Genomic DNA, 12,192 nt, shown 5'->3' with positions numbered 1-12,192 from the left:
AAAGCAAGAAGGCAAATAGTCTCTGCTCTGCAAGAAATTTCATTTAGTGCAATACTTCCACCTCCCCTTCATCCCTCCCAGCTTCAAAATAAGATTTTTATTTCTATTTGTTTTCTGCATCACCAAATTTCCCTTGGTATCCCTCTATTTTCTTTACCAGTCAATCCATATAACAAAAAATTTTATAAAGAAAAAGAGAAAAGAAAAATGAAACTTCTTCCCTGAAAAACTAATTAATACACTGAAAAAGATGCAAAATATATTCAATACTGAGTGGGGTAGGGCCATTTTTTTTCATATATATGAAGCCATGCATTTTAAAGATAACAAATAGCTTGACTTTATTCTTGCCTTCTGTGATCTTTTGCGAGTTGGGTATATCATTTCATCTTAGTTTCCTTTTTTGTAAAAATGAAGAGTTTGAATTATATAAATCTTTAAGGTCCTTTCAACTCTTAAGAGAATCTTAGTGACTAGGACTCAACCACTGGAATATGAGATTTTTAGCCCTCAGTTAATAATAAACTAATAGATCCCTGACCTATTGGTTCCTATCCTAACCCCTTGACTCTGTTCGCTTGTAACAAGACCGTTAACACCTTACCAGACCCTAATCCCATCCTCCTGCTGCTCATATCCTATCAAATGAGATAATATTTGTAAAAGTGCTGAGAATAGTGCCTGACAAACAGTTGACACTTAATCAATGTTTGTTTCCTTCCCTTTCCCATCATCACCAAGTCCATATCTATGTAGCAATTAATTGAATTTGAACCTGAACAAACTAAGAGACTGATCAACAGAAAATCAAAAGGCAAGCCTTGGGAATCCAAGATAACTCTACTTGTAGGCAGCTAGATGGCAAAGTGGATAGAGTACCAGCTTTGAAATCAGGAGGATCTGAGTTCAAATACGATTTCAGACACTTAACACTAACTGGGCATGTTACTTTAACCTCATCTGCTACACCAAAATAAATAAGAATTCTACTTAGTAGCAATGATTAAAGGCTCCAAATATAAGAGGAAGGTTCTTCCAGAGGAAGCGCCATTTCATTTTATAAACTGTCATTCTGAATCTTTGATCAGTGCCATGGGCTCAATCACCTCACTTCAATCAAATATCTAGATAAGGGCCCATGTGTTAATGTTTTTCAGTGATCCTGGAATTACAAGTGGTGTAAGATCTTGTGAGGAAACAAAGGCTTTACTTGAATCTTAAAAAATTTAAGACCTTTGTGGGTTTGGTAGCTTATATTTATATTGTACATATGAAATATTTTATATTGTCTTTGCCTTAAATCTTTTTCTACTACAAAAAAAGAATTTGTAGAAGATCATCTTGATGTCTTTTATATTCAAACAAAATGCTATGCCTGGTGAAAGTGAAATAACTAATAGATTAATGAAGAAGAAATAGTTCTCTCAAAATCCATGATGTCATAATACTGGTTTAGTTCCATTTTTTCTTAGAATAAAGGAAAAATAACCTTTAGTTGTATTAGCCATAATCATGACCAAAGCACTTTATTTTTTGGATATAGAAGACCTTAGGTAACAGTGATATAAAGCGCGCTGGGGAAGATAATCAAGGCGATCCAACTCCCTTACCTTAGGATGATATGCACAGACTCCAAGCGTGATGTGATGTAGGCTTTGGTGACTTCAGGAGTATAGGTTTCCAGCATGTGGGGCTCTGTGGCTTTGACATATGGTACAGAGGCAGCCAGTCGCTGCCACAGACTCAGGAGATAGTGCACACTATTTGGGGCAAATTCCCAGTGCTATGGAGAACCAAAAGGAAGAGGGATTATTTCTATTTTTTTTTTTTTTTGGGGGGGGGGGCACGGAGAAGGGGGGAAAGAAACAACAGATTGGCCACATGCTACTGACTGCAACAAAGGGAATATAGATTGGTGTTTTTTTTTTTTGTTGTTGTTGTTTTTTTTAAGGATACTCCTTTCTCAAGCTTTGCTTTCTGTGCAGTATACAGTTTAATAATTTCATTCATTTCAACAAAAAGGCATAATATTGGGTGATACACATTGTGTGGAGTTTTGTGAATACAAAGATGAAAAAATATCATTTGCCCTCAAAAACAAATAAAAAAACTGCTTTATAAACAATCTGGTGATCTTGCCAATTTCCAGGGACCCAATTAAGATTTCTAGGCTAGCTATACTCAAATCTATTAGAACGATCCTTTTTCCTGACCTCCAGTCTCACATTTTTATTGCTCATTAGACCTCTTGAACTGAGTATTTCAGGAATCTTAAACCTGACATATCTAAAAACTGAATTCATTATTATTTTCCTCAAACCTTCCCTATTCCTGTTGAGGGTATTACCATTCTCCTAACCAATCAGTTTCAAAATTTAGGTATGATTTTCAACTATGCACTCTTCATATCCAATCAGCTGTCAAGTCCTATCAATCATTTCTCCTTTCTTGACATCTTTTTTATGTCCTCTTCTTTCCTCTGACATTATCAGAACCATGGCACAAATCCATATCATCTTGCACTTGGACTACTGAAGTATCCTGATGATTGGTCTCTCTGCTCAGCTATTAAAAACAATCTTCCTAAAAGATGGTTTTGATTATAGTATCCTCATAATCAATTTGAATAGCTAGCTCCCTGTTATCCCTGAGGTTATATATAAAATCGAGTTTATCTTTTTTAAAGCCCCCATAATCTGGCCCTTTCCTACTTTTCCTATGATCTTACTCCTTTTCATGATCCAATGATGTTGACCTTCTTGCTGTTTCCTGCCTAAAACACTCCATCCCTATTTATCTTGTATCTTGTTTGCCTGTAATTGTTTGCATATATCTGCCTTATTAGACTGAATTACTTGAAAGAAGGGATTGTTTTTGCCTTTCTTTGTATTCTCAATGCTTGACACAGTGCCTAGTATAGAGCAGGTGTTTTATACTCGTTAACTAATTTGTCTGTGACAATCTAATTCATTCGGAAATTCTTCTTTTTAAAATCCTCTAATCTTGATACCTTGGGGATGTGAGGAAAACCTATCTTAAATAGTTCAAAAGATATATTTTTATGTTTTGTTTCTGTTCCTATCCCCTGAATTTCCTGCTGTTAAGCAAACTAGTAGGAATAAAAATGAAACTGATCTAAAGGTTACTATATGTATTACACGATAATCTTGGAGTAAAACTAAAGTTTCATTTCTGTTAAAATCTTTTTTTTTAAGGTTAAAACCTTTTTAAAGTTTCTTATTTCATAGCTGAAAGGAAAACTTTTGCTAAAAAGAGTAACTTTGTACCACCAATTACTTAATATAAATTAAGTATTAAAACTTATCAAAAATAAATTTGCGGAATAATTAGGGAGATGGCACTTAATGTTATATACTACATTCCAGAATAAAGCACTTGCTGATGAAAAAAAATATCAGTTAGGCGGTGTTTCCTTTGCTCAGCTCTCCACGGTCTATATGTAGCACTTCCAAAGGAATAAAAATAAAACTTCAAAGGAGATATAAATAAGGATTTCACTTTAAAATTATCATAAATATTTTTCATATTAAAAGGTTACTAATGGGTATTTTACCTAATGAATACTAAGAAAATAAATGAAATATATAACTCCTTTAAAGCACATCCTTAAAAGACTCAGTCCTTTTTTTTCACTCTCACTTTGCTATACTGCACATTTGATTATGTGAATCATGATACTGATAAAATGATATAATAGTTAAGATTCTTTCAGAAAAGGCACTACCTTAAGCTTAAATCCCTACTCAAAAGAGACTTCTTTGGTTAATAATATTTCCCCATCACTCTTTACATACCATCTCCAGTTAAGAAAAACTTAACTAATAATTTGCAGTGCTGATATGGGAAAACAAAAATTCTAACATATTATGTCCAAATAAAAGTTATTATGTTGCTGCAAGTTAATTTATCAATATTATTATTATATGTACACGTACGCTATAACCAATTGTTTTTCTTTGGGGACATATATATGAACTTATAATTAAGAGAATTATAGGGTTTTCCTATTATTATTCAAAGTAAACCTGGATAAATCAAGACTAATAATATTAGAGACAACAAAGAACATTACTGATTTAATTATTATAATTTTTTACAAATGAGAAAGGTAAAATTAAAATTAGCATTAAGTAAAAAGTTGATGCAAGGCTCCACAACGAAAGGAACAACTAAATTAACAGTAGTCATTTTCAAATAGGTTACTCTTGATTGGAGAACACAATGGGAATATAAATTCTTATTGTTAGTTAATGTTTACCTGTTTAAGTGGCCATCCTGCTCACTGGAGCAGTGCTTGACAGCAACTCTCTCAGCCTTTTCTCCCATCTAATTCGAAGGCTAGAGGGCAGTTATAAACTCATCCCAGGGCCTTCTACAGAAAGCAGAAACTGGATTTCTGATTGACTCCTTCCTTTCTGCATCTGCTGATTTGTCCACATGGCCTCAATTGCATATAAAATGACCCTGACCCCCGTTCTTTTCTACTTTTGTGTATTGTCTTCCCCCTAACTCTCCAATTAGATTCTAAGCTCCTTCAGGATAGGAACCATCTCTTTTTCTTAATTGTATCCCCGGACCTCAGCACCAGGCCTGATCCCTGATAGATTAAATTAATATTTGTTTGTTGGATTGGATGGCCAAAAATATTTTATAAAAGCCAGTTTCTCACACTATATTTTTAGAGATCATTCTTTAAATTGTTTTAATGTCCATGGAGTTAGTTCTAAATTATTGTTTAAAGATGAATGATATGGTCAAAATTTAAGTATCTTCAACCTCTTCATAATTCACACACACACAATAAACTGAAATTAATTTGGGTGTCTTCTTCATTTTCTCTGCTCATTCTCTGGAAATCCTACCAGGAAATGAAGCATAAATGAAAATGAGGAATATTAAAAGGATTAAATAACCACCAAAATGGATTATCAGGCTCTAAAAAAAGCAACTTAGTTGAAGCCTCCAAATCAATTATAGTTGTGAAGTTCATTGCAGCCCTCGGGCTGCCTAGAGTCTCTGGGTGGGTATAAAAATGGTTATTGTTCCTACAAATGTAAAGCCAATCAACAGCAGAAAAAAGAACATCCTAGACTGCAAGAAAGGAAAGGAAACTAAAACAAACCTGTAAGCTTGTCACTGTAAAGTTGGCTATTAACCGGATAACCTCAGGGTAGTTTTCCACCTTAACCAATTCTCCAAGTTGGTAGTTACTTTTCAATCTGGCCAGAAGCCTGCAAAACTCATGGTAATTGTTTGGGTCTGATAAACTCTAGAGGGAGAAGAGAGGGAAAAAAAAGTTTTGAGTGTTATGTACTTCAATTCCTCCTAGTATCATACAGAGTAAATGTGGTGTAGTTTTTTTCTCTTTTCTTTTCTTTTTTTTTTTTGGGGGGGGGGGTGTAGAGAAGAGAGAGAGAAAAGGACAGATAGGAAGTGTAGGAAGTGATAGAGGATGATTTTTATTCCTGAGATGCATTTTTATTCGAAACTCCTTAAATTTACAATGTATAAAAAAAAAATCTTTTGAGGACTTTCATATCAATTATCTCAAAAGAAAAAAAAAAAAACCCACCACCACCTTCAGATGTATGAAAAACATACTAATTCCATTTTGTAGATGAGGAAAAACCTATTCCCTTAAACTGAAATTAGGTGGCTTGTCTGAAGTTATAAATGATTGTTAATGACATACTTGGGATACAGGACCGTTTCTCTGAGTCAAAAATAATTTACATTATCTGTCAAGTGAAGTATTGAGCATAGCAAACAATTACAAAGTTACTAAAATATTTCACCAACAAGACAAAGAACAGAGTTTAGTATTTTAGGATGAAGCCTTTAAATATTGCTTTCCAGCACACTTTGAGTTAAAGTTGATTAGGACTGAAGAAAAAGCCTATCTGATAGCAAATGAAAATAGCAATATTAATAAAAGAACATAATACAATGGGAAAGGGCTGTTTGGATTCGGAGTTAAGAGAGACTGGGCTTGAAATCCTGTCTGACCTTTGTGGGTCATTTAATTTTTCTAAGTCTTAGTTTCCTCATCTATAAAACAAAGTTAATAAAGTCAGTAATATTTACCATATGGGGGTTAATAATAAGGACTCAATGAGTAAGGAACTCTGCAAATCCAAAGTTCCTTTATAAAGTCATTTATATCATGAAGTGTTTTATAGACAGATATAGATATATGAGATTATTATGTTAATAAACTCAATTTTGGCTAAAATATTTTTCCTTTAAAATCTAGCATTATCATCAATTACTACAATAACCAAAGTTATCCATTCCCTCACCAGTTCCTTGCATCACACAGAGTAAAAGAACTCAAGCTTATGTATGCTTGGACGCAAACATATTTAAACAGGGGCAAAACATACAGTTTGGCTTGCAACACTCCTGAACCGGATGAAAATCAAACTGGGAAATTTTAACAAAATAAATTAAAACAAAGATTGTTAATTTATGGTTTTGTTTGTTTTTTCCTGAGACAACTGGGGTGACTTGCCCAGAGTCACACAGCTAGGAAGTGTTAAGTGTCTGAGACCAAATATGAACTCAGGTCTTCGCGACTTCAGGGCTAGTGCTCTATCCACTGTGCCGCCACCTAGCGGCCCCTAATTTGTGGTTTTTTAAAACCAATATGCAGCCCACAGAGATTCTTATATATGCGGTTTGGTTGGCCCATTTCTATCTACATTTGACAATACAATAGAGAATTTAAAATTCACTCTTTTCTAGTATACTACCAAACATGGCTTTCCTTGATTTTTTGTTTCTGATGTGGGCATATGCTAATCCTCATGTTAACTGGCTGATTCTCTCTTTGTATCACAAAGATTGAGTCCTACACTCTCACCTGTGGATTTTCCAGTATTCGTTTAACACCATCAACAAGATGAGAGAGAAACTTTGCTCTTTCTGCATTATTAAACAGGGATCTGCGGACTGAAGCAATTTGCACTAAACAGGATAGGACCTAAAGAGAGAAAAAATGTTAAAAACAGTAAAATTGGTTATTTTACCCACATACTCTCAACTAAAGAAGCCTTTTTCATCTCTTAAAATGGAATCTGTTTTATACCTCAGTGGCTCTAATTTTAAGGATATAGAAAGATCAAGAAAAGTATAATTCCAGGCATCTGGGCAATTTTATTATGAGGGAAGACCATAAGAATCATGTATATCATAGTTGCTAGTTAGATTCACTGTTCTCTGCCCTGTTTAAAGATTCCTCTCTTGTTCTTGCCAACATACATATTTAATGTCTTAAAATGCCAAGCAATTAATAGCTTAATTGTTTTAGATTTCTGCTTAATGGCTTCCGTTTTTCTTTTTAGTAAACCTTTTTAGTACTTTATCAGCCTTAGCTAAGTTGCAGTATAAAGAAATATCTTAAAAAAAAAAAAAAAAAAGCATATTATTTATCTACCTACACTCAATTAACATTTCTGCTATAGGAATTGCTTTTCAGTGACCGGGAAAAGTATTACAGTATCTAGAAACCTTAATTCCACTGTAGGAATAATTAAAAATAGTACCTAAACTCTCCTTTCTTTACTATTTGGTATACATACATATGAACAAATAGAACTACAATAGTATTTCAAGAAGTCTTTCCAGGTTAAGGATCATTCTAAAAGGACACCGTGCCATTTACAAGCAACTTCCATACAGTATTATGGATAGGTATCCCAATTTGAGTTCACATTACACTTTTCACTTATTATTTCTATAATGTGTGCCTGAGGGAATTCATCTGATTTTTAAAAGTACAACTATATGAAATGAGGTACTTTCCTTTACGACAGTATATAGTATAGGTCACATTAAATTAATGCACATTAATATGCACATGGGTGCACATTAAAAAAAAATGGTTCTAAAAACCAAACAAACAAAAAAATAAAATAAAAACAGCACACTTTAGTATCTGATTAATAAGGAAAATATTTTAAAATACTCCTTCAAATTTAACTGGGCTAAAGTAAGGTTACTCAAATCTTTCTAATAAATACATGTTCTCAATAGTTTATCTGGTGTAAATATATCATTTTGAAGCAACATCTTGAAAGATATTTGAATAATGCTCATACATTAATGCTGGAGATACCTTTGCTTTTAGGGACTGTTATACTGACTCACCAGAGGAGAAAATGAAGGAGGGATGGAATGATACAGGTCAAAAAACAGCTGCAGGGTGGAAGAATCTAAGAATGCTGAAACAAATAGAAAAAAAGTACTTCACTTTGTCTGCATCACTGTTGGAATACTTCTGGCATTATGTCCAAGTAAACATATTCTTATGCTTACTCAGGATATTAAAAAAAGTGTGAGTGCAGAAATATTTACTCCCATAGAAAGTGTTTTCTTTCTAAATTAGAACTCTCAGCTCTGTAAGAAATAGATTTATGCCTCCGATAATAAAAGAATAAAACAGTATTAAGGATTTAGTAAAATGATGGGAAGAGAAAGAATTTTCATATGTTCAGAAGTACAAATAGAGGAAGCTCCTAAGAAAGATATACAAAATAAAAAATGACTAACATAAATTCCTAAGATGATTAATGTAGAAGGCTAGTTAAACATTGCTAGAGTGGTCACCCTTTAAAAGAAATCCTCACTAAAAAAGTTTCCTTTTTATAAGCCATCTCTGGCTTTTTCTGCTGACATAATTCTTGTTCTCTGTGAGAAGCTACAGTTACCAAATTCCACCCCCTCAAAACTCAAAACAAGGATTTCCAAAATAAAATGGTATTTGAATGGTTTTGTCAGTGCCATGTTTCAGAACAGATCCATTTCAGGTGATGAGATTGCTTTCCAATTCTGATTGTTACCTGATCTCCAACTAGTAGGAATTTGTACTGTGCACAGGTCATCTGAGGACTCATCTGTTGATGTGCCGATAAAATCAAAGTTTAGGCAGTTATGGGTGAGTTTAAGCAGTTGCATGAGTAAACCATGCTGACTTTCATCATTCAAATTCAGGTTTTTTCCTGAAGCCTGTAAGAATCAGGAGATTTTAAACACAAACATGAAAAATAAGAACAACCCTCCTTCAGAATAGAGAAAAACTAGTCGAGAATGAAAGAATATTTCCATTTCAGCAAATTAAACTTGCTTTCTCTACATAAAAAACATTTGTATATAGATAAATAATCATTCCGTTTTACATAAATATCTGGCAAATAACCTTTTTTGTGGGCTACACTGTAACTACTTACACAGGCAAGACAAGTGATGTCAATGCTAAGAAAAATGACCCAGCAGCCAAAAGCTGTGGTAATCTCCCAACCACATGAGTTACCATTCTAAGAACAGGCAGGTGTTGTCATGGGGAGAAAGGATGAGAGTGAGGGGAAGGAATAATGAAATGTTGACTAAGGGAACTCATACTGTGTCTGAAGAACGGTGGAGAATTTTCCATGTTTGGTAAATTTTTTTTTATACTCATGGGCATCTTTAATAAATCCATGCAGAAAAGGAAGTGTTAGGCAATATTACATCAAGCTAAAATTTACAGATACATTTTTTTTTAAGTGCCAAACTCACTAGATTTTCCTGTTACCATAATGAACCAGAAAAACTCCAAATCATAGTATGATACCAAGTGAATTCTTTTGTAGGCCAAAAGCCAGTCAGCTCTTAGCAGGAGCTAGAGTTGTGAACATGTCTCAAAAAAAAGTTCTTCAGCTTACTGCACATCCTTTTCTGATAAGGAAAACAAGAACATTTTTTTTAAAAATCAATACTACTGATGCCCCAAAAGGAGAGGAAGTTTTGAGTTCAAGATATACAACTAAAGAAGAAGGTTGTTACTAAAGTTCATGAAGGTAATGGTATCCATACATCTTAGTACAGATGTACTAAGCTAATTGCAGCTAGTGTTAGCAAAGTTGTGTGCACGTGTTTTATGTCTTTTCCCCAGGCATACAAGATGCTTCCCTTTCAAAAAGAAAAATAATGTGGGCTAAAAAACCTTTTTTTTTTTTTTTCCCATAAGTAGTATGACGTGGAAGTTTTGAGAATTCTGAAGCAGTGGAAATAACTGATGAAAAAGGGAACAAGAATGCCGATTTGTTTCTAAAAATTGGGGCATCCTGGAAAATGATAACAGAATGCCAAAATGAACAGAAAACTGGAGGCTAAGTTCTTTCCTTAGCTATGATGATGCAAATTCCATTTAGCTTTGACAGGGGACAAAGTGCTCAAATGGAGTAACTAGTCACTGATGTGCAGACATGCCTCTCACTAAGTCATTTCCAACAATATTACAACTTTTAGTCAATCAACTTTCTTATTTTAAAAAAGTAATTTCCTTGTTAATATGGGCTCTCCCTCCAGGTTAATAAATCTGAATGGATGTTAAAAAACACTAAAACTCCTGTTTCTTACAGATGTTGCCTGTTTATCTACTATACTTCACTTAATGGGGGATATTCAAACCAGCCTAGTTTCTGTGTATTAACACAGTACAGCTTAAATCTGTTCCCACAGTATAAGGAAGCTAAGTATCATTGTGCTTACTCTTTCTATTGGTTTCAAAAATGTCTTCAAGTGGTGGTACAAGCCTGTAATCCCTGCCACTGAGGGAGGCTGACAATGATCAGTTTCTTGAGTTGTAAGCGGCTAAAACCGATTGGGTGTTTATTAATAAATGTGGTACTAATAAAATGAATTCCTGAGGAGAGAGAGAGCCACCAGGTTGCCTAAGGAAGGATGAACTAGCACACACTGGGAAAAGGGAGTAGATTAAATTTCCATACCAGTTAGCAGTAGGATTAGGCAAGTAGTGCTGAACTTCCACAGCCTAGGCAAGAAAGACTCCAAAAAAGGCATAACGTTTTAAACTCTGGTTATAAACAAAATCTCCTCAAGAAAAGAAAATAGGATAGACAGGTAGCCAATTAATTGCTCAGTGCTTGCTTCAGGGGAATAGGAAGAAGGGGTAGACGGTAATAATTATCAATGTGGCATGGTATCCTAAAAATCCTCTAAACTAAGTACTATGGAGATTCACAGATTTTGAGCTTTAGTTCAATCCCTTCATTTTATAGATGGGGGAAACTGAAATTCAGAGAAGGTAAGTGTCATCTCTTAGATCATAAGTTCGTAAGTGATAAAAACGAATTTTGAACCTAAGTTTTCTGACTCTAAATCCAGCAGACTTTCCACTATATTACAGTGCTTGTCAAGGATGTAAAAGACGAGGGTGATGAAAGAAGATGCCTAAGTTTCTTTCCAGAAGAAAATGTTAGCTCTTTGAGGGAAGGAAATTGGTTTAGTCTTTATATCCCCATTACTTAAGTACAATTCCTTGCATATAGTATATATTTAATAAATTTTTGAGGGATTGGATTGATAACTTAATACATCAACACGCCTTAAATTACTTTTCCTTTCCCCAAATATATAACAAGGTAATTCCCAACCTTAAGTCTCACCTGTTTTAGTAAATTGCACGAGAGAGTGAAGATATCGAATAATGATGAATCTCGAAAAGAGGAGGCTATTTTTCTATGTTTGGTCAGAGGATGGGTGGTGTCTGCCTGTACAGAAAGTGAATAAACCCAATGCAAGTTTAGAATTCATTACCAAAAAACAAAACAAAAAAGAGGTCTAAATTAAAAAAAAAAAAAAAATACCAACTTCCCCCTATATGCTCCATGTAAAAGACTTTAAATTACAATCTTTTATACTATTTTAAATAGGTATAAGCCCTTTATCACATGGAACAAATGGGGAAATAATGGAGCTTCCAGCAATCAAAAAGGAAATCATTTTAGATTTATAAAGAAACACACCTAAGAAGAGCTGAGATGAAGAACTTGTCAGGTAAAAAAGTTTTTTATTCCTTCAACATAACCAGGTAATATTACTAAATTAACAGATATTCAGCATATTAATAATTCATGCTCTAATTAATTTTAAAAATAAAGCTTACCATATACACATAGTACTTGAATAACTTAAGAATGTGTGATTAATGTAAGGATTCTTCTTACCCTCAAACTCAGCCCAAAATCCTATTAAAAGTTTAAGAGACAGTACAGTCCTGGAGAATTAGTGAGGCCAATAATTTTAATGTAGTTTGGTCAATTCATGATATTTTATAAGTTGTCTGGGCTGGTCCTCAGATAGGAGACATAAAACTTGTCACTATGCCAT

The 12,192-nt window shown here is 33.9% G+C and overlaps 1 protein-coding gene across 1 annotated transcript in view; it reads right to left on the bottom strand.

The window, feature by feature from the left end:
- XPO7 (exportin 7) overlaps positions 1 to 12,192 on the bottom strand; it is a 35,169-nt gene that overhangs the window by 16,230 nt on the left and 6,747 nt on the right. The window contains exons 6-11 of the mRNA XM_003758052.4: positions 11,469 to 11,573; positions 8,862 to 9,027; positions 8,170 to 8,243; positions 6,884 to 7,003; positions 5,144 to 5,290; positions 1,611 to 1,783 (exon numbers count right to left, since the gene is read on the bottom strand). Of these exons, the coding sequence (XP_003758100.1) occupies positions 1,611 to 1,783; positions 5,144 to 5,290; positions 6,884 to 7,003; positions 8,170 to 8,243; positions 8,862 to 9,027; positions 11,469 to 11,573 (785 nt within the window). The remainder of the gene's footprint in view (positions 1 to 1,610; positions 1,784 to 5,143; positions 5,291 to 6,883; positions 7,004 to 8,169; positions 8,244 to 8,861; positions 9,028 to 11,468; positions 11,574 to 12,192) is intronic.

The sequence above is a fragment of the Sarcophilus harrisii genome, chromosome 2 (genome assembly GCF_902635505.1).
Source record: "Sarcophilus harrisii chromosome 2, mSarHar1.11, whole genome shotgun sequence".
NCBI lineage: Eukaryota > Metazoa > Chordata > Mammalia > Dasyuromorphia > Dasyuridae > Sarcophilus > Sarcophilus harrisii.
Note: the sequence above shows the minus strand (reverse complement) of the source record. Positions and strands in the feature narration are given on the sequence as shown.